General features: G+C 33.6%; 1 protein-coding gene across 3 annotated transcripts in view; it reads left to right on the top strand.

Moving 5' to 3' along the window:
- Positions 1-24538, top strand: part of CCDC7 (coiled-coil domain containing 7) — a 328048-nt gene that overhangs the window by 195308 nt on the left and 108202 nt on the right. For all 3 annotated transcript variants that reach the window (XM_060293096.1, XM_060293098.2, XM_060293097.2), the window contains exons 30-33: positions 4224-4340; positions 8029-8136; positions 21246-21329; positions 24389-24472. In XM_060293096.1, the coding sequence (XP_060149079.1) occupies positions 4224-4340; positions 8029-8136; positions 21246-21329; positions 24389-24472 (393 nt within the window). The remainder of the gene's footprint in view (positions 1-4223; positions 4341-8028; positions 8137-21245; positions 21330-24388; positions 24473-24538) is intronic.

Below are 24538 nucleotides of genomic sequence, written 5' to 3' on the forward strand. Positions count from 1 at the left end.
TTGTCATTCATTTCATTTACCTATAAGCTATAATCACTGAATACATTGTTTCTATTATTATTATGAATAAACTGTTATCTGTTATATCAACTAAGAGTAAGAAAAGTTTATTTTACCTTCATTTATTTCTTCTCTTTATATAGATCTAGGTTTCTGATCTGTATCCTATTCCTTCTCTCTGAAGAACTTCTTTTAACATTTTCTTTCACTGCAGGCCTACTGGCAACAAATTTTTTTTTTTTTTTAATCTGAGGAAATCATTATATCTCTTTCAGTTTTGAAGGATAGTTTTTCTGGATACAAAATTCTAGGTTGGTTTATTTTTTTCTTTCAACACTTTAAATATTTCTCTCCATTCTCTTCTTGCTAGCTTAGTTTGATGAAAAGTATAAGATATTTTTATCCTTGTCCCTCTATAGATAAAGTATATTTGTGTTTTGTTTTTGTTTTTCTCTGGAGTCTTTCAAGATTTTCTCTTTGTCTTTGATTTTCTGCAATTTGAATATGATACGAATAGGTGTAGCTTTTTTTTGGTATTTATCCTTTTTGGTGTTCTGTGAGTTCCTATGATCATTGATTTGATGTCTGTTATTATTTTTGGAAAACTCTCAGCCATTATTTAAATATTTATTCTGTTTCATTGTTCTCCTTCTGATGTCCTCATTATGTGTATATTACACCTCTTATTATTGTCCAAAAGATCTCTGATATTTTGTTCCTTTTTTTCCATTTATTTTCTCTTTTCAATTCGGGAAGTTCCTAATGTCATATCTTCAAGCTCACTGAGTCTTTCCTTGACTGTATGCAATATACTGATGAGCACATCAAAGAAATTCTACATTTTTGTTGCAGTGTTTTTGATTTCTAACATTTCCTTTTGATTTTTTCTTAGAGATTCCAGATTTCTGCTTAAATAACTCTTCTGTTCTTGCATACTGTCTCTTTTTCCATGAGAGCTGTTAGCACATTAGCCATAATTACTTCACATACACAGTATGATAAATCTAAGATCTCTGTCGTGTGAGTCTGGTGCTCATACTCTTTAGACTAGGTTTTTACTTTTAGCGTGTCTTGCATTTTTGTTGTTTTTGTTGTTGAAATCCAGACATGATGTATTGTGTAAAAGGAACTGAGGCTTATATAGGCCTTTAGTGTGAGGCTTCATGTTTATCTGGTTAGGTATTAGGCTGTATTTTTTGTTTACTGTAGCTGTAGGTATCAGATGCTAAAAGTTCCTGTATTATCCCTTTTTTTGTCTCCCCTGATATCTTTGGGTTTCCCTTTAGATTCCTTAAGTAGGGTCTGAGGCTTGCTGTCCTTTTAGCTGTAACTTGCAATTATATAGGAGGCTTATTAATGTGGTGGTAAGGTGTCAGGGAAGGGGAAGCATTCTGTAATCCTCTGATTAGGTCTCAGTCTTTTAGTAAGCCTGTGTCGCTAGGTTTCCACCTTCACAAGTGTTTCTCATGTCTCTCCTACTTGTTTGGTAAGACAGGAAGGCTAGAAGGGGCTGAAATTTTATATCTGCTCACCCCCATGTTGAACATTTCCCTTCCCTAAGGTCTGTTAGGTTCTGGTAAACGGTGTTTTGGTTAAGCTCTGGTAAAATAGATTCCCTTGAGGGCAGTCTTTTGTTAAGGAGAACAGAAAGCTCTGGGCATGATTAAAAACAGTTACTTTCCCCTTTCCCTGTTGGAAGCATGTGGCAATTTTCCTCTGATCTTCATCCTGAGAACCTGGTTGGATTTCCTAGACATGAAACTCATAGTAACATGGGGGTACCAGTAAGATTCAAGCTAGTATATACTGAACTTTCAGCAATTCATCAATCACAGTTTAAGTGTTCCTACTAGTCCTGACTTCAGTAGTGGGCTTCTGCTCCTGGGGTTCAGCTGCCAATAAACTATGCTTCTTTTATCCACCTCTCTCTCCAATTTGGGGGTCAGCATTTTGCCTTGACTTTGAAAAGAAAAAAAATGTTTAATTTAAAAAGTTTGCTAGGCTTTTTTCTTATTGTGAGAGTGGAAGTAGTGACTTCCAAGCACTTTACATGTCATACAAGAAATAGAAGTCCTCTCACTACTATTATTTTAACATTTCAACATCCTGTATGATTTAAACTCTATTATTTATGATTTAGCGGCCTTTCATGTACACATTTTTTTGTTTTTCATTTATTGTACATTTGACATAAAACGTGTAAATTTAAGGTGTAAAACATGTTAATTTGATACATTTATATATTGTTATATGATTGCCATTGTAGTGATAATTAGCACCTGTATCACATTACATAATTATTCTTTCATTTTATTGGTTGGAATAATTAAGTTCTAGCCTATTAGCAAGTTTGATGATTTTAGTACAATATTGTCTATATTCGTTATACTTTGCATTAGATCTCTATTTACTACTCACGTTTGTATACTCTTAAACAACATTGATTCTGTCACCCCACCTCGTGTCCTGTGGTTAACCACAATTTCTTTCTCTGTTTTTACAAGTTTTGCTTTTTTAGATTCCACATGTAAATGATGTCATACTGTATTTTCCTTTCTCTGTATGACTTATTTCTCTTAGCATAATGTACTCATGATTCATCCATGTTGTCTCAAATGGCAGGGTGTCCTCCTTTCACATGGCTGAATAATACTCCATTTTATATATATATATATACACCACATCTTCTTTATCCACATCCACTGATGGACTCTTAGGATGTGTCCATATCTTCCTGTTGTGAATAATGCTGCAATAAAAATATAAGTACATATATCTTCTCAAAATCCTGTATTTATTTGCTTTGGGTATGTACTTAGAAGCGGAATTGATGAATCAGATGGTAGATCTATTTTTAATTTTTTGAGGAACCTCCATATTGTTTTCCATGGTGGGTAGACCAATTTACATTCCCACTAGCAGTGTACAGAGATTTCCTTTTCATTATATTTTTGCCAGCACTTGTATCTCTTGTTCTCTTGATGATAGCCATCCCAACATGTGTGAGATGATATCTCATTGTAGCTTTGATTTGCATTTCTCTGATAATTAATATTGTTGATCATCTTTTCACATATTTGTTGGCCATTTGGTTGTCTTATTTATTTATTTAAATTAATTTATTTATTTCAATTTATTTTATTTTTGGTTGCATTGGGTCTTCATTGCTGCACACAGGCTTTCTCTAGTTTCAGCGAGTGGGGGCTACTCTTCGTTGCAGTGCACGGGCTTCTCATTGCAGTGGCTTCTGTTGCAGAGCATGGGCTGTAGGTGCACGGGCTTAAGTAGTTGTGGCATGTGGGCTCAATAGTTGTGGCACGTGGACTCTAGAGTGCAGGCTCAGTAGTTGTGGCCCATGGGCTTAGTTGCTCCAGGGCATGTGGGATCTTCCTGGACCAGGGATCGAACCTGTGTCCCCTGCATTGGCACGCAGATTCTTAACCACTGCCTCACCAGGGAAGTCCAGTTGTCTTTTTTAGAAAAATAACTTGTTAGTTCTCTGCCGATTTTTCAGTTGGATTGTTTGGTTTTTTGTTATTAGGCTGTATGAATTCTTTATATATTTTAGATATTAACCCTTTATCTGATACATGGTTTCCAAAATTTTCTCCCATTCCAAAGATTGCCTTTTCACTATATTAATTGTTTCTTTTACTGTGCAGAAGGTTTTAACTTTGATGTAGTCCCATTTGTTGAGTTTTTCTTTTGTTGTTTGCGCTTTTGGTGTTATATACTAAAAAAAAAAAATCATTCCCAACACCAGTGTCAAGGAGCTTCTTCCCTACATTTTCTTCTATAGTTTCATCATAATTTCTGCTCCATATATTTATCATACCAACTTTACCAGAACTAGGTAATTGTTAAAATGATAATGATTCACATTCTGGTTTTGTTTATAATTTTAATAAGAATATTTTTTGGTGCTTCACCATAAATCAAGGTGTTATCTGTTGGATTGAGACAGAAATATATTCTATATTAAGAGAGTAATGTCTAGGAGTAAATCTATAGTTCTAATTTTTCACAGAGTTTTATCAAGAGTAGATATTGAAATCTATTAAGTGAACTTCTGACATTGAGTAATCATTTTTCTCTTCTCACTTGATGTAAGAATATCTTCCTAACCTCTAGACATTATAATCTTCTTGGAATTAGGCCGCAGTATGTGGTTTTCAGTAGTGTTTCTGTATTTAGTTTACTGAAAGTTTTCTTCATCTTGGTAGATCAAGATGCGAATGAACTCTCAGATGAGAATTTTATACTTGAAGATCTAGTACTAGCTAAAGGATACAAGGATAAAATTCAAACAAGTGGAGTTTATGAGTCTCAAAAATTGAGAGGTATGAATGATATTGATAAACATATTTTAAAAGTCATCATAAAATATTTGACAATTTAAAAATATATTTTAAATGTGCATCAATTAGTTTATGTTTTATAGTTGAATTTTTTCCTTAGGTTAGATATTTTAGAATACAATTTAACAAAAATTGAAATTCTGCAGAACTAATAAATGCTGTAATGATATTAGCACCCCCCATTCCTTCTTGTAGTCTTTAATATTCTCATTATTATACTGTATTTCTTAAATTTATTGAGCAAGAAACCCTGCCTTTCTCTTTTTATGGAGCAGTGTTTCATAGAGAACAAGTTTAGGACATGCTTTTCTAGGAATCTTATGGAGCTATTACAGTTATTTCATTTTTAAAAGTATGACTTATATCCAGCATTCACATTTCAATTCTTATCAAGTACATTATCTGCTAAAAATATTTGTTATTATCCAGTAGACCTATTCTTTATATTGTTATATGGTTTCAAGAAGAGAAAAGGAACATTTGTGTTTTATCTACTGGATCTTACTCTTGATATCATTATATATTTTCTACTATAGTTCTTTGATATTTAGTGTATTTTTTGTTGTATATTTTAAATAAATTTATCTGTATTTTTTCTGTTTGCTTAAAAAATGGATTTGAGGAAAAATGGACATTATTAGAAAGATTGGAAAATTTTTATTTGGATTTTTGACTTAGTGTAACAGAAGATTTGGTTTATCTTTGTGCTTCTTAATTGGAAGATTGGGATTGACATATCTACACTATTGGTACTATGTATAAAATAGATAACTAATGAGAACATACTGTGTAGCACAGAAAGCTCTACTTAATGCACTGTGGTGACCTAAATCGAAAGGAAATCCAAAAAAGAGGGGATATATGTATATGTATAACTGATTAATTTTGCTGTACAGTAGAAACTAACACATTGTAAAGCAACTATACTCCAATAAAAATTAATTTAAAAAAAGAATATTTTCAAGTGAAAGAGAACCAAATAAAACCTAGGTGTTTTAGGTTGTTTCTGTTACTTTTAATTTATTTTGAAATACAGAAAGGTATGATAAGAGTTAATGTAATGAACACTTGTGTGTCTGTTTCCCAGTTTAATGAATATAATATACGTTAAATATTGAAGTCCGACCCTCTCTATTCCTCTCAGATTATTGCCTCCTTCTTTTCTGAATTTGATATTTATCATTACCATATATATTTCTTTATACTTTTGTTAGGTATGTTTTCATCTGTAAAGGATTTATGCTATTGTTTTGTTTGTAGTATGCTGTATGCTTTCTTAAGCAACTTGCTTTTTTGGTTCAAGATCACTGTTGATAATTCTAGTCCTTATTCATTTATTTTTATTGCTGTATATTGACCTGGTTTATGAATATATTATAATTAATTTGCCCATTCTCCTGTGGATGAATATTTGTGTTGTTTCCATTAGGAGATGCCTATCTTCTTATGAGAGGTAATGGTAGGGGTAGTGTTTAAAAGTACGGATGCTGAAAATAGACTGCCTGTCTTTGGTGCCTACCTCTGTCTCTTACTAACTGTGTAAGCTAGTTAATCTCTCCATGTTTCAGTTTCTTCATCTGAAAAATAGGGCTAGTAATAGTATGTACGTCACAAAATAATTGTGGGAATTATATGAAATACTTTAAAACAATGGATGCCTGAGAACCACCAGATGGTACTGAACCCTGTATATACTGTGTCTTTTCCTGTGTTTCCTGTCCATAATTTATTTGATGGTCAATAGGTCATTATTAGTATAATAAGGGTTACTATAGCATAAGCACTGCAATACTATGACACTCAATCTGATAACCAAGATAGCTACTAAGTGTCTAATGGGCAGGATATACAGCATGGATACGCTGGACAAAGGGATGATTCATGTCCCAGGCAGGACAGAGCAGGACAGTGTGAGAGTTCATTACCCTACTCAGAACAACACGCAATTTGAAACTTATTAATTGTTTATTTCTGGAATTTTCTGTTTAACATTTTTGGACCAGGGTTGACCACGGAAACTGCAGATAAGGGGGGACTACTGTATTTTTGACCTTGTGAAAGAAATAGAAAATTCCATTTTTATGTGCTATAGCATAGGATTTAATCCTTTAAGATTTATGAAGAATTCTACCCATGAAAATATTTGTTCTTGGCAGTTTTCAAAAGTGATTAATTTAATTGCACATTTTAATTTTTAATTGTTCTTTCCATTTTTTTCCTGGCATATCTTGTTTTTTTTTCTTCTTTTGAAAGTACCAATTTAATCTAGATTTTAAATCTTATTTCTGTTCCTAGATGATAGAGATATATTGGTGGATAAATGATGATGTTTTCCAAAGAAATATAACCAGTTATTGGCTTTCAAATCCCACCCACATGTTAGAATTAATCCTTTCCCAAGTTAGGTAATTCTCTTGGGTCAATAATTGATGATTTGTTTTATCCTACGAACATGCTTAAAACTTTTTAATTACTTGCAGATATTTTAAAATCTTGGAGTTCTTGTAACTAACTACCTTTCTAGGTTCTCTTGCGAATTTAGATGACCCAGGAACCTCAGACCTACATTTGTAACAATCAATGGGAGTAATAACTTTATATAAGATATGTACAGGCATACCTCAGAGATATTGTGGGTTTGGTCCAGACCTCTGCAATAAAGTGAATATCACAATAAATTGAGTCACACAAATTTTTCGTTTTCCAGTATATAGAGAAGTTATGTTTACACTATACTGTAGTCTATTAAGTGTACAGTAGCATTATGTCTAAAAAAATGTACATACCTTAATTTAAAAATACCTTATTGCTAAAAACTGCTAACGATCATCTGAGTCTTCAGCGAATTGTAATCTTTTTGCAATAGTAACATCAAATATCACTGATCACAGATCACCATAACAAATATAATAAAAATGAAAACATTTGAAGTATTGCCAGAACTACCAAAATGTGACACAGAGACATGAAGTAAGCAAATGCTGTTAAAAAAACAATGGCACTGAAATATAAAGCAGAAACTAACACACCATTGTAAAGCAATTATGCGCCAATAAAAAAAAAATGGCGCTGATACATTTGCTCCATGCACAGTTGCCACACACCTTCAATTTGTGAAAAACGCAGTATCTGCAAAGGGCAGTAAAGGTGAAGCACAATGAAATGAGGTATGCCTGTGCTCTCCATTTCATTTCTGCTATTCATGCCACTCCAAACATCATCAGGTTTATTTCACTCATACTACATTCTCAATCTCAGTAGACATTTCAGTTTACTAGCTAGAGTGTAGGTTTTAGAGTCTAACAGAACAAAATTCATTTCAAACTTTTGTGCTTAATAACTATGTGACCTTCCAAAATATGCATAATCTCTCTAAGCTCTATTTTCCTCATCTGTTAAATGAGAATAAAAATACCTACTTCCTAGAATTCTTATTAAATGAGATAATATTTGAAAAGTACAGATATAATAATATCTGGCAACTAGTAGCTAGTAAAGTTTTAAAAATTTTTAGACATATTTGTATTTAATTGAATAAGCAGTATGTTAAATTGTTAATTAAACAAGATTAAATAAGTATACGGTAAATCGCTCTTATTAACTTTATAATTTTACCCCAACAAAATGTTAGTTTTAAATCAACTAATCTGGCAATCTATTATTATTACAGTTAAAAATGAAGCAGCCTCAGAACATCCAGATACAGCAGAAAATCTTCCAGCAGTGAATCCATCAGTTAATGACCTAATATTTCAATTAGGTTTAAACAAAGTGGTAGGTAAGTAGAGATTTATAATGGTTGGGCACAGTAGAACACTTACTAAGAGTTACAGTATTTCAACTGTGTAGTACAGTTATTAAAAGAAAACAAGAAATTCAAACATAGGACAACCTTTCTCAATTTAATACAGTTGGCCCTCTGTATCCATGGGTTTCACATCTACAGATTCACTTGACCACAGATCAAAAATATTCTGAAAAGAAATTTTCAGAAAGTTCCAAAAAGCAAAACTTGGATTTTCCATGCACTGGCAACTAACTATCTACATAGCATTTATGGGTATTTATATAGCATTTACATTGTATTAGGTATTATAAGTAACCTAGAGATAATTTAAAGTATACAGGAGAATGTGCATAGGTTATAGGAAAACATTACACTGTTTTATATAAGAGACTTGAGCATCTTCAGGTTTTGGCATCCACAGGGGATCCTGAGACTAATCCCCTGCAGATACCGAGGGACAACTGTAATAATTTCATTATTTTATTAACCAATCAATATATCAATTAATATGTATCTTTTTTTTTTTTTTTTTTTTTTTTAAGTGGTACATGGGCCTCTCACTGTTGTGGCCTCTCCCGTTGCGGAGCACAGGCTCCAGACACGCAGGCTCAGCGGCCATGGCTCATGGGCCTAGCTGCTCCGCTGCATGTGGAATCTTCCTGGACCAGGGCACAAACCCGTGTCCCCTGCATCAGCAGGCAGACTCTCAACCACTGCGCCACTAGGGAAGCCCAATTAATGTGTATTTTAAAAGAATTTATCATGTGCTCATTACTCCACCAAACAAACATTAATTAGGTAATACTTAAGAGTTTATCTGCTCATAAAAAATATATGTATAGGCTTTTCCCTACATTATGAATTTTCATGACATAGACTAGATGCTATATTATCAGTTCCTCAGAGAACACAATTTTCGTTACTTATATCATCTTTTATGATAACAAGACAATGAAAAAATGGAATTATCACTAGATAGGCAATATGGCTGCTTTGTGATCTTCTTATCACAAAGTTGGCAAATTTCTAATAGTTAAAAAACCTGTGCTAGGGAATTCCCTGGTGGCCTAGTGATTAGGATTCAGGGCTTTCATTGCCATGGCCTGGGTTCAGTCCCTGTTCAGAGAACTGAAATCCCACAAGCCATGCAGCACGGCCAAAAAAACCTATGTTAAAGCTGATGTGGCCAAAGGACTAAGTACTTAAGTACTTTGCAATAAGATAAATTTAAGTGTTCTGTAGCAGCTTTCAAACAACCACTTTAAAGCAGATGTCAGCAAAATGGCAGACTAGGAGGCCCTAAGCTCTTGCTCCCTGACAGAAACATTAAAAAAAAAAAAAAAAAAAAAAAGAGGGCTTCCCTGGTGACGCAGTGGTTGAGAGTCCGCCTGCCGATGCAGGGGACATGGGTTCGTGCCCCGGTCCGGGAAGATCCCACATGCCGTGGAGCAGCTGGGCCCGTGAGCCATGGCCGCTGAGCCTGCGCGTCCGGAGCCTGTGCTCCGCAACGGGAGAGGCCACAACAGTGAGAGGCCCGTGTACCGCAAAAAAAAAAAAGAAAAGAAAAACAAAAAGCAGAAAGCCATCAGAACCAACTTCGTCAGAGCACTGGGAAACAGTGAAATGTTTACAGTAACCAAGAGAATGCACAATTAAGAAAAAGCCATCTTCAAACTGGTAAGAAAATTTTGTGGAGATGTGAAGCAGTGCCCAGCACAAAAAAAATCTACAAAGAATAGGAGCACTCCTAGCATCGAAGGGATTACCACTAGACCTGCTCTATAGAAAATGCTAAAGGAAATCCCTGAGGTTGACGTGAAAGGATGTTAGACAGTAGGTTGAAGCTGTATGAAGAAAGATCTACGGTATAGGTAAGTACATGGCAAATATAAAAGCCAGTATTATTGTAATTTTAGTTTGGAGCTCTACTTTTAATTTTATACAATAGTTTAAAGAAAAATAATTATAAGTCTATGTTATTGGGCACACAGTGTATAAAGATACGATTCATAACATCAGTATCAAAAAGAGAGGGATTGAGCCGTATAGGAGTACAGCTTTTGGATGTTATTGAAGTTAATTGGCATCAATTTAAACTAGATTTTTTATAACTTTACGATGTTATACATAATCCTCTTGGTAACCAAAAAGAAAATATCTGTAGAATATACACAAAGGAAATGAGAAAGGAAACAAAACTAGTCCCTTAAAAAAATCAATTGACAGACTTCGCTGGCCGTCCAGTGGTTAAGAATCTGTGCTTCCAATGCAGGGGGCATGGGTTTGATCGCTGGTTGGGGAACTAAGATCCCACATGCTGCATGACACAGCCAAAAAAAATAAATTGAACACAAAAGAAGGCAGTATTAGAGGAAATGAAGAACAAAGAAAAATAAGACATACAGAAAACAAATAGCAAAATGGCATAAATAAGGCCCTTAAATGTAAATGGATTAAACTTTCTAAACAAAAGGCAGAGATTGACAGAATGGATAAAAAAAAATATCCAACTATATGCTTTCCATAAGAGACTCACATTAGATCAACAAAATTGACAAAACTTTAACTAGACTGTTGAAGAAAAAAGAAAGAAGACTCACGCTATTAAATCAGAATAGAAATTGGGAACATTACTGCCAATTTTACAGGAATAAAAAACATTATATTTATTGAATAAGGAAAAAAAATCATTAAATCTCAATAAAACACTCTTCATGATATTTCCTTGTTTGACATTTGTATCTGTAAAAAATACAAAAGAATTTTAGCAATTTTATAGTAAAATATTTCCTCCAATACTGGGAATGAGATAAACGTGTGTTATCACTATTTCTACTCATTTTTGTACTGGCAACCATAGTTCTTACAAAAAAATAATAAAACTTGTAAGCATTCAGAGAAAGAAATAAAACTCATAAATTGCAGACGATGTAACTGTGCAGGTATGTAGTCTAAAAGAATCTGTAGTCTACAGATAAACTCTTAATCAACTGGATTTATTAAAATTACTGAATATAAAGTAAAAATGTATAAAACCCAGTTTTATTTCTATATACTAAGAACACAAAATTAGAAAATGAACATTTTTTAGGAATGATGAAATTTTGTATTAGCACCAAAACAAATAAAAAATCTAGGAATAATTATTTTTTAAAGATATGCAAGACTTCTGTCTTCCACTTTGTCTTCCACATGTAAAGAACTTGGAAGTCCTCACTTCTGCACTCCAAACCAATAAAAGCTGAAAAAACTGACAGTCAACAACTCTTCTTAGCCCTGTCAGAGAATTGAAGTCACAGGGCAAACTGCCACTCTCAATCTGTGGAGATAGATGAATACTGAAAATTACATACTCCTGGGAATAGAAACCAACACTGGAGCCAGCAATTAGGAGGAAAACTTAAGAATAATTGAACAATTGCCAGAAACTGAACATGAACTAGGTTGAGCAATAAAAAAATTCTAGGACACAGCCCTGGATATGCCATACACTTTCATGAAATTTGCCTCCAGGAGCCCTACCAGGTACCTTACCTGAGTATCAGAAATAAAATCTACTCATGCTTTCAGCAAAGGGAGGAGAAAAGTAAACATTTGAAATACACCAATAGCATTCTTCTTAACAAAGGCCTGCCTTCAAGAAAAACTACTTTACTAGAACCTAACAGATGTGAGGTAAAGGAAATACGAAACTCCAGCCTCTTGGACTTTAAACATTGGGGAAGGGAGATATCCAAGTCCAGCCCTCTTTTACCTTTCTGTCTAAAGAATCTTGAAGAATCAAGAATCTAGAAGAATCAAGAATCTTGTTTCTGGGGGAAACAAGCTGAGAAGCAATTGTGAAAGTCACAGACCAGAGGAGACTGCCAATAAAAGACCGAGATCTAATCATAGGATTATAGAATGCTTTTCTACTCCCTCATACCTTACCACCACTTCACCAAGGCCCATGGATAATGGGTTACAGATGGAAAAACTGCAATTCTCAGCTTCCATTAAAGAAGTATTTTCTAGGGAAAGCCAAAGACAATAGGGGAGACCAAAAAAGGAAAATAAAGGAAATTTTAGCCTGTGACACCAGCTACAATAAAACAGAAAACACAGTCTAACTCGTCTCCAGTTGAACATAAAACATCATAACAAAACCGTATATACTTCAGTTCTTTTACCTGATATATCATGTCTAGCTTTAAACAAAAAATTATAAGGCATGATAAAAGCAAAACACACAGGCTGAAGACACAAAGCAAGCATCAAGACCAGATGCAGATGTGGCAGAAATTTTGGAATTTTCAAACTGGGAATTTAAAATAACTATAATACAATAAGGGCCCTAGTGAAAAAGTAGACTACATGAAAGAACATATACATAATGTATGCAGAGATTAAACCTCTAAGAAATAATCAAAATGAAATGTTGTAAATCAAAAGCACTATAACAGAAATTAAGAATGCCTTTGATGGGCTCCATAGTAGACTGGAAACAGCCAAAGAAAGAAATCAGTGAACTTGAAGATATGGCAATAGAAACTTCCCAAACTGAAAGGCAAATTGAAAAATAACGAAAAAAGTGGAACAGAGTATTTTAAAAACTGTCAAAAATCAAAGGTATGATTTCAGTGAGCCCAGACTCTTGCCTCTTCCCATACATAGAAAAGCGCTAAATTCCTTAACTTGGGTCATCTGGTTTTCTTTAATTAACAATAATCTTGAAGTTCAGACTACCTGCCCTTTGTTACAAAACTTCTATATAACCTAGCTCCCCACCTCACCTCCTCGGAGCAGTTCTCACAGGGTTACTTGAAATGCTGCCTCCCAGGCAGCCACTATGGAAAGCAGTATGAAGTTTCCTCAAAAAAGTTAAAAATAGAACTACCATATGGTCCAGCAATCACACATGTGGGTATATATCTGAAGGAAATCAAATCACTCTCTTGAAGGGACATTTGTACACCCATGTTTATGATATATATACACATATATGTATGTATGTATATGTGTTATACACACACACACATAATCTAGCCATAAAAAAGAAGGAAATACTGCCCTTTGCAACGATATGGATGAAACTGGAGGGCATTTTGCTAACTGAAGTAACCAGACAGAGAAAAACAAATGCTGTATGGTATCACTTATATGTGAATCTAAAATAAGAGTCAAACTCATAGAAACAGAGAGGAGAATGGTCGTCACCAGGTCCTGGGGTGGTAGGTTAAATGGAGAGTGGTTGGTCAAAGGGTTCAAACTTTTAGTTATAAGATAAATAACTTCTGAAGATTTAATGTACAGCATGATGACTATATCCAGTAATACTGTGTTGTATACTTGATACTTTCTGAGAGTAGATCTTAAGCATTCTCACCAAAAAAAAAAAAAAAAGAGATAGTAACTATGTAAGGTCATGGATGTGCTAATTAACTGGATTGTGGGACTCATTTCACAATACATATGTATATCAAATCATCATGTTGTATACTTTAAATATATTACAGTTTTTTGTCAATTATACCTTATTAAAGCTGTAAAAAAATAAATACATGCACAAAGAGGCACGCACACGCACAAAAGGTAAAGGCTTAGAGAAAGATATACGTGAGTAGCTATATTATTACCAAAGTAGACTTCAGAGCAAGGAAAATTAGTAGGAATAAATACATGCATTAGGTAATGATAAAGGAATCAATTCTTCAAGAAGACGTAACATTCTTTAATGTGTTTATACCTAACAATAGTGTCTCAAAATACATGAGGCAAAAACTGATAGAACTACAAGGAGAAATAGACACATCCATTATTATAGTTGGAGACTTTAACACCCCTCTATCAAAAATGGACAGATCCAGCAAGCAAAAAATATCAGTAACAGCAGTTGAGTTCAACAACACCATCAATCAACTGGATCTAACTGATGTCTACTAGAATACGTCCTGCAACAACAGAAGGATACATATTGCTCTCAAATTCACATACTCTGCTCACAAAGATAGACCTCATTACAAAACAAATTATACCTTGAAGATTTTAAGAAATAGAAATCACAAAAATTATGCTCTCAGCCCACAATGGAATTAAACTAGAAATCAATCATAGAAAGATAGCTGGCAAATCCCATAATACTTGAAGATGAAACAATACACTTCTATAGCACATGTTCAAAGAAGTATCAAAAGAAATAAAAAATATTTTGAAGTAAGTGAAAATGAAAATACAACTAATAAAAATTTATGTGACACAGTGAAAGAAGTGCTTAAAAGGAAATTATAACATTTGATGCATATATTGGACAATGAGAAAGATCAAAAATCAATTATCTAAGCTCCCTTAGTAAACTAGAAAAGGAATGGCAGAAAATATTTGATAAGATGGACTTGTTTAAAATTAATACTTATACTCTGTGAAAGACACTTTTAAGAGAACAAAAAGACATGCCACATATTGGGAGAAAATATTTACAAAACACATATCTTAAGAAGGACTTGCATTTGAAATATATTTTAAAAGATTGAATTCAACACTTAAAAAAGAACCCAATTTAAAAACTCTCAGAATATCTGAACAGACACCTTATCAAGGATGATGTGAAGATGGCTAAGTGTGTGAACTCATATGTCATTGGATAAGTGCAAATTAAAACAACAATCAGATACCTAATGAAACACACCTAGGAGAATGGCTAATCCAAAACACTGACAACACCAAATGCTGTCAAGAAAGTGGAGTACAGGAACTTTTGTTCATTCTTGTTGGGAATGCAAAATTCTATACCCACTTTGGAAGACAGTTTGCATTATTTTAAAGCTCAACGTACTCTAACCATACAATCCAACTGTTGTGCTCTTAGTATTTACCCAAATGAGTTAAGGTCTTACGTTCATGCAATAACCTGCATTAATGTTTACAGCAGCTTTATAACTGCCCCAAACTGGAAGCAAACAAGATGTTTTTCAGTAAGTGAATGCATAAACAATCTGTGGTACATCCATATAATGGTACATTATTCAACAATAAAAATATATGGACTATCAAGCCAGGAGAAGACATGGCAGAAACTTAAATGCATATTGTTAAGTGAAAGAAGCCAGTCTGAAAAAGCTGTGTAATTTCAACTGTATACCGCTCTGGAAAAGGTAAATCTATAGGCAGTAAAAAGATCAGGAGTTCCCAGGGGTTCAGGGTGAAGGGGGATAAATGGTTGGAGCTCAGGGAATTCTTAATGTGCCAAAGCTATTTTGTAAGATACTGTAGTAGTAAACACTTGACATTATGCATTTATCAAAATGCATAATGTACATTTATGCATTTATCAAAATGCATAATTTACATTTATGCACATTATGCATAATGTACTGTACAAAATAAGAGTTATCTCTCATGTAAATCATGGGTGTTAATTATTAGTGATGTATCAGTATTGGATTATCAATTGTAACAAATGTATGATCTAATACAAGATGGTAATAATAGGGAAACTATACCAGTGGAAGCGAGTGCAGAACTCTCTGTAGTTTCTGCACAATTTCTCTGAACTCCTAAATTGCTCTAAAAAAACAAAGTCTATTAAAATGTTCAAAAAGATGTTCAAAGTCTCAACACAGCAAACTGCAAAACATTATTTAGAGAATTTTAAAGAACTAAATAAATGGAACTATATTCCAGGTTTATAGATTAGAAGACTCAATATTTTGAAGAACAAATTTCTTGAAAATCTATGTATTTAATGCAGTCAGTATCAAAATTTTAGCAATAATTTTTCTAAAAATTGACAAGGTATTTCTAAAATTTATATAGAAATGCATAGGGCCAAAGTAGGAAATATAATCTTGACAAAGAAGACTACAATTGAAGGATATAAAGTGCCTGGTATCAGGTATTATTATAAACATACAATAATACAAGCAGTTTGCTACTGGTACAATGATAGATAAATAGACTTAAATGTATTGAAGACAAGAAAATATGTAACAACAGTAAAAAAAATATTCTTTTCAAAATAATTCTATTCATATGCATATTATAAAATAATAGGCCTCCTAGAAAATGCTATAGGAAAATATGTTCCTGTCTTTGGACTAGATATTTTTTAAACAGGATACAATTGACACTAACTATAAATGTAAATGTTTTAAAACTGGATTTAATCTTCAGAATTGTATCCATTAAAATACACCATTAAGATATTTAAAAAGCAAATGACACTCACCATTGCAACAAAAAGAGTAAAATACTTAGGAATAAACCTACCTAAGGAGGTAAAAGACCTATACTCAGAAAACTATAAGACACTGATGAAAGAAATCAAAGATGACACAAACACATGGAGAGATATACTATGTTTGTGGATTGGAAGAATCAATATTGTGAAAATGACTATACTACCCAAAGCAATCTACAGATTCAGTGCAATCCCTATCAAATTACCAATGGCAGTTTTTAAAGAACTGGAACAAAAAATCTTAAAATTTGTATGGAGACACAAAAAGCCCTGAATAGCAATCTTGAGGGGAAAAAAATGGAGCTGGAGGAATCAGACTCCCTGACTTCAGACTATACTACAGAGCTACAGTAATCAAGACAATATGGTACTGGCACAAAAATGGAAATACAGATCAATGGAACAGGATAGAAAGCCCCAGGGATAAACCCATGCACCTATGGTCAACTAATCTATGACAAAGGAGACAAAGATATACAATGGAGAAAAGACAGTCTCTTCAGTAAGTGGTGCTGGGAAGGTAGCTACATATAAAAGAATGAAATTAGAACACTCCTAGCACCATACACAAAAATAAACTCAAAATGGATTAAAGACCTAAATGTAAGACCGGACACTATAAAACTCTTAGAGGAAAACATAGGGGAAACACTCTTTGACATAAATCACAGCAAGATCTTTTTTGACCCACCTTCTAGAGTAATGGAAATGAAAACAAAAATAAGCAAATGGGACCTAATGAAACTTAAAAGCTTTTGCACAGCACAGGAAACTATAAGCAAGATGAAAAGACAGCCCTCAGAATGGGAGAAGATATTTGCAAACGAATCAACGGACAAAGGATTAATCTCCAAAATATGTAAACAGCTCATGCAGCTCAATATTAAAAAATCAAACAACCCAATCAAGCAATAGGCAGAAGACCTAAATAGACATCTTTCTAAAGAAGACACAGATGGCCAAGAGGCACATAAGAAGCTTCTCAACATCACTAATTATTAGAGAAATGCAAATCAAAACTACAATGAGGTATCACCTCACACCGATTAGACTGGGCATCATCAGAAAATCTACAAACAACTCCTGGAGAGGGTGTGCACTGTTGGTGGGAACGTAAATTGATACAGCCACTATGGAGAACAGTATGAATGTTTCTTAAAAAACAAAAAGTAGAATTGCCATATGACCCAGCAATCCCACTACTGGGCATATACCCAGAGAAAACTGTAATTCAAAACCACACATGCACCCCAGTGTTCATTGCAGCACTATTTACAATAGCCAGGTCACACAGAAGCAACCTAAATGCCCATTGACAGACGAATGGATAAAGAAGATGTGGTACATAAATACAGTGGAATATCACTCAGCCATAAAAAGGAATGAAATTGGGTCATTTGTAGAGATGTGGATGGATCTAGAGACTGTCATACAGAGTGAAGTAAGTCAGAAAGAGGAAAACAAATATCATGTATTAATGCATATATGTGGAATCTAGAAAAATGGTGCAGATGAACCTGTTTGCGAGGCAGAAATAGATACGGATGTAGAGAACAAACATATGGACACCAAGGGGGGAAAGCAGGGGGGTGGAGGAATGAATTGGGAGATTGGGATTGACTAATATGTATAAAATAGGTAACTAATAAAAAGAAAAAGAATTGGCTGTTCATCCACAATTCCACAAAGTAGAAACTCAGCAGGTAGTCTATGAAAGAGCTGCAGTAAAGGTTTAGCACAAAGGGAATTATTCTTTGTTGCTGTGGAGTTAAACTTTAGCCTTAAATTCCTGGTTTGTTAAAATAGTTTCAGTACTTAATTTTCAGGGCCATGATTGATCAGTATGTTCCCTTATAAACTGAGTTTTAGCTAGCCAGTCCCAATGCTGTAAAGAAAACATTAAAAATAAATCATTTCAACCGTTAAGAGAAAAAAAAAAGCAAATGACAGAGTAGGTTTGCAGCACAAACATCCAACAGAAAGCTTTCAACCAGATATTTAAAGAATTTCTAGCATAGAAATAAATTGAAAACCCAATAGAAAAGTGGTCAAAATCTTAAACATGTACTTCACCAAAGAAGATATCTAAATGACTAATAAACATTTGAAAATTATAGCCCTATTAGTAATCTAGAAAATTGGAGTTAAAATCATGAAGATACTATGACATACCATCATTGAGCCTAAATCAGAAAGAATGACAGAATCAAGTCATGATAATGTAGAGCAACTATTACAGAACTTTCAGAAACTGCTGGTAGTAGTATAAACTGATACATGCACACACTGGAAAACTGTTATTTCTACTCCTTATTGGGAACTCCAATAAGATTTATGACTGACTTTTCATCAGAAACTATGGAGAGCACAAGGCAATAGGATGGCCTATTCAAAATGCAAAAGAAAAATAACTGTCAACCCAAAATCTTATATCCAGCGAAATTATCTCTCAAAAATAAAGGTGAAGTAAAGAGATTTTAAAACAAATAAAAAATTGAGAAAATTCATTGCTAGCAGATTCACTTTATGACAACTACAAAGGAAATTCTTCAGGCTGAAAATTTGAATCCCCTAAAAAAGAGACTGGGTAAAAGTAATTCTGTAATTATAAAAGGTAGTATGAATACATATATGTAAAGAAATAAAGCAATAATTAAACAATAATTAAATATAAATAATGTTAAGTTTTAAAAATGACTTTATATTTATAGCTTATAGGTTATTATATTTATAATACATATAATAGCAGTGCAAAAATGTGGAGGAGGGAATAATGGTATATGAGGGTAGCATTTCTATACCTCACTGGAATTCCTGGAATTTACTTAGTATAATTCTGATGTAGATTCTTTTTTCATTGTGAAAAAATTGACCTATAACATTGTGTATTTAACATTTACAAGGTGTTGATTTGATACATTTGTATATTGCAACATGATGACCACCCTAGTGTTAGCTAATGCCTCCATCATGTCAGATAATTATCATTTCTTTTTTGTGGTAAGAACATTGCCTAGTCTCTTTTAAAATTGACTGTGGTGATGGTCATACAACTCTGTGAATATATCTTTAAAAACATTGAAATGAACACTTTAAATGGGCAAATTGTATAATATGTTATATATGTTTTAAAACTAGCTCAATGAATGCCAAGAATAGGATAAAAAAGGATTTCAAAAGTGGGAGGGTATGATAAGGGAGAAAACTGACTTTTACTAGATAATACATTTCTCCAGCACATACTTTTTAATTGCTAGTACTTAACCTAACCTTCCCTCAGATGCTGTTTTCATTGCCTCTTGCTTATTTAAATATTCTTTGCTTCCTTAATTCAAATGAGCAAGTCCTTCTTACATATACCAGTTGCAGAAAGAACTAGAGAAGCTAAAATATTAACTGCTAATATTCCCCAGTTTTGTTTTGCTGTAGATCTTATTACTTTCACAAAATGTTGCTACTTAAGTATTGAAAAGTTGTTCTGCCTAATCTGACACACCTGTTTCATTTTGGTAATGGTGCTGCAGCAGGTAACCACCTCTACACAGATTGCACAACCTTTAATACTTACTGACTCATCCATTTCTCTGAAAAAAGACTTCCATCTGGGTATCTTAGTCATGACAGGTTTCTAACTTCAGGTACATGTTCTGCTAGAAATTCACCACAAAATTTTAGACCCAATAGTTGATCATTTCTAATTATTCCTTTTCAGTATAAACTCTCCTCTAATAATGTTCATGTATTTTTCTTGTAATTGGACCTAATTGCAGTTATTAAATCAAGCAAAAATTTTAAATGACATAGGAACTCAAATGGTAAGAGATCCAATCTCAATCCAGGTACTTCTACAAATTTAACCATTTCTTCCTCCCAAGCAACAAGGTCTACATGCTGAAAGGACTTGGGAGAGCACGTTTTTTCAATCTATAAAACATTCTGTTATTCTTTTCCATCACTGATGCCTACTTTGTTTATGCTTAAGTAACATAAAAAGGGCATTAAAATATTCCTGGATGAGTCCAAGTATTTCTGCTCTGTGGTAAATTTCCATGGCGACCCTAGTTTGCAACATAATCTGAGGAAAAAACTGTTATATTCCACATTACTGGGTATATATCCCTACAGTATGATTATGAGTTTAATGTACACTTAAGAGTTATATTATTATAACTCTCCCAGATATTTTAATTTAGCATAAGAGATAGCATTGTATGGAAAAAGCACTGGTTAAAGAATTATAAGTTGGAAGGTTGTACATCAAGTTTGTCATTATCTGGATACACAATCTTGGTCAAGTCATTAACATCTCTAAGCCTCAATATATGGAGGCTTAATGATTGCTAACGGCCATTCCAATTCTAAGGTTTAATGATTCTTCAACCCATATAATCCATTATAATGCATATTTATTAATAACAAGGCTAATTATGATAGTACCGCACATGGGGCTTTCTTGGTGGCGCAGTGGTTGAGAATCCACCTGCCAGTGCAGGGGACACGGGTTTGAGCCCTGGTTCAGGAAGATCCCACGTGCCACAGAGCAACTAAGCCCATGAGCCACAACTGCTGAGCCCATGTGCCACAACTACTGAAGCCTGCACAACTAGAGCCCATGCTCCACAACAAGAGAAGCCACCACAATGAGAAGGCTGTGCACTGCAATGAAGAGTAGCCCCTACTTGCCACAACTGGAGAAAGTCCACGTGCAGCAACGAAGACCCAACACAGCCGTTGTGTGTGTGTGTGTATATATATATATATATATATATATATATATATATATATATATATAAAAGATAGTACTGCACATGAACACACAGACACACACACACTCATGTGTTAGGGTTACTTTACAAAGTGTTTTGATATCTGTTTATTTCTATAGAAATTGATCTAGAACCCTTGAAAGATACTGTTGGAAGACGTATATTAATGGCAGAAATGAAGATACAACCAAAGAGTGTCCCTGGTAAGTCTAATCCTTCCAAGTCTAATCTTTATGGTTTATTTACCTTCTTTGGAGTTTATGTATGAATTTTTTAATGATAAGAGTACTTGTATATTATTATTATATAGGTAAAGTCTTCGTGATTACCCTCATAATTAATTGTACTGTGGTATTTACTAGAACTTTAAAAGTTAGCTAGACATTTTGATTTTTAGAAATGAGCCATTTAAAAATTAAACCATAAAATTAAATGCTATAGTGGCCTTAGAATATACTTGATGCAAGTATGTTCAGTTCTGTTCTAATCTTTTTCTATTACTGGCTTAGATAGAAGGAAAAGGAGAAAGGTTTCCGGATCAATGTGATAACAACAAGGGGAATTTAACAGATAGTTAATTCATTGGTTACCGTTTCTCTCTATTCGATGGAAATATCAGGTATATTATCCTAACTCATCTGTGGTAGAGTCATTAGTTGTGTTACGTAGTTCAGAGATTGTACTACAGCCTTTACTCTTGTAACAGTGATAGGCACACTGCCCTTGACTTCTGCTGTGACACCAAAAGAGGCAGACAATTTAACAGAGATGTAATGGAAAGAGACAAAGACAACACTCCTAAAACCACTATTATCCAAGGCTTTTTCCCTTGGGGAGCAACAGTTATGCTTTCAAACTGCTAAGGGAAATGACTTCAGTAAAATATTTTAGCCAAATAACTAAATATATAAACAAGAAAACAATAATAATATGCCCTGTAAGAGGAAGAAGTCAGTATGCAGAGATGCTATATTATATATCTAAAATATTCAGTTTTCAGCATAAAATTATGGGTCATGTAAAGAAACAGTAAAATGTGACACATAACAAGGAAAAAGACATGCAACAAAAAACTGCCTGTGAGAATCCTAGATATTGGACAAAACTAAAACTAAACTAGACTAAAAAGCAGTTATTATAAATATGTTCAAAGAACTAAATGTAAACATTATTTAGAAGGAAAGGAAGGTCTGATAGTGTTTCATCAAATAGGGAATATATACAAAGAGAAATACATTATTTTGAAAAGGAACACATGTAAATCCAGGATTGAAAGTACAATAACTGAATTTTTTTAAATCCAGTAGGGGGTGTTCAGTATTTTAACACTGTCAGAAGAAAGAATCAGCAAATTTAAAGTATGGAAATATAGCATGGACAGCAGAGGCATTAAAGAGCAGAAAATATCATTTTAAATAATGACAGAAAAGAAAACCAGATATTATAAATAAAATGGTTAAAATAATAAACACTATATATACATGCTTTGTCTTCTCTCAGTTTCTCTGTGTAGCACAAAGTTATGTAAATAAATAATTTAAAAAACAATTGTAATAAATGAATTTATGTTTATATGTTTCATATATAAAAATGGGAAAAAATTATAAGAATTAAGTTATAAAGAGAACTATATATGTAGAATATGAAAATAACATTTCTAAATCTTCCTGGAATTTAATCTGTTTAGTATAAGTAGAAGTAGATTCTAAAATTGACTATGGTGATTGTTACACAGTTCTATGAATATACTGATAAGCATAGAATGGATGTTTAAAATGGGTCAATTGTATAGCATGTTACATGTTTTTTTAAAAATAGTTCAGCGAACTCCAAGCAGGGTAGGATTTTTTAAAAGACTTAAAAGCAATAAGAAATGTTGTGAAGGAGGAAAATTGTGGCTCTTAATAGATTAGGTTTCTCCACCCCATATCATTTATTATGCTCCTAGTTTTTAATTCAGTCTGCCCTCAAGGGCTGTTCTCACTGCTTCCCTGCTCACCTAAGGATCCTTTGCTTTCTCAGATCAAATGAATCAGTTCTTCTAATTAGATCTGTTGGAGAAAGACCAGAGGGCTAAAGTTTGTCTGCTGATGTTCTCCAGTTATGTGTTGCTATAGCAGACATTACTTTCACAAATGCTGTAACTTAATTACTAAAAACTTGTTCTGCCCAATCCAACGTGTCTTTGATTTTAGTAGTGACGCCCCATATGGTCTTTACCTCTGTTTAGATTGCAGTGGTGATAAATTTGTGTTGCCTCAGTGATAGAGCATGTTTGAAGTATTCATGGGCTCAGCCATTTCTCCAAAGGAAGACTTCCGATCTATAAATTCTGGATATGACAGGTTCCAACTTCACTTACATGCTGTGTTAGAACCAATTTTTGCCCACACAAAACTTTACGCAACAGGTGACCCAGAGTCACCAATTCTCATTATTCCTTTTGCAATATAAAATTCTTTTAAATAAATTTTTTTCTGATATTGGACCTATATCATCATTTCTGAATCCAACAAAAAGTAAAAACCATGTAAAGACTCAGATGGAAAGGGGTACAATATCAGTGCTCACATTCCTGCAAATTACCCATTTCCTCCTGCACAGGGGAGAAAAGGTCTACACGCTAAGAGAACCTGAGAGGGTGCTTTATCTCTGTCCACAAATTACTTGTTTTTCTTTTCCATCAATGATGCCTACTTGACAAACAGTTGCATAACCTTAAAAAAAGGGAATTAAAGTGTTCCTGGACAAGTCAAAGAATTTCTGCCTCACAGTAAAATTCTGTGACTGTGATGCCCATTGTTTGCAATTTAACATGGGAAAAAAATGTCATGTCTGGCCTCACCAGGTATATCTTTACGATATGAATATGCTTTTAATGTAGAGAAGAAAGTTATATTTATTAAAATAAACTCTCTAGGATGACTTAAATTTGCAAAAGACTTTGTATTTTATGGATAAAACCCTAGTTAAAGAATTATCAGGTATCAGTTTATGGATCAGTTTTGTTGTTACCTAGATTTGTAGCCTTGGTCAAATCACTAACCATTTCTAGGCCTCAATATAATGAGGCTTGTATGATTGCTAACGGCCCTTCCAACTCTAAGGTCCTGTGAGCCTACAGTCCAGGCATTTCATTATAATTGTTGTCCTATAATTTTAAAATGCTAATTAAAGGAGTACTATACACACATAAACTCACACACAAAAACACATGTTAATATATACCTTACAAAAGTGTTTTGAAACTTTATTTCTATAGACACTGATACAGAGCGCTTCCCAGATGCTATTGGAAGAGGTATAATAAAGGGTGGAATCAAGACACAATCCAAGAGTCATCCTGGTAAGAACAAGAATATTTCAAGTCTATTTCTGCTTTATTTATCTTCTCGAGTTTATTTAAGTTTGG

This window comes from Globicephala melas, chromosome 2, assembly GCF_963455315.2.
Source record: "Globicephala melas chromosome 2, mGloMel1.2, whole genome shotgun sequence".
Lineage (NCBI taxonomy): Eukaryota > Metazoa > Chordata > Mammalia > Artiodactyla > Delphinidae > Globicephala > Globicephala melas.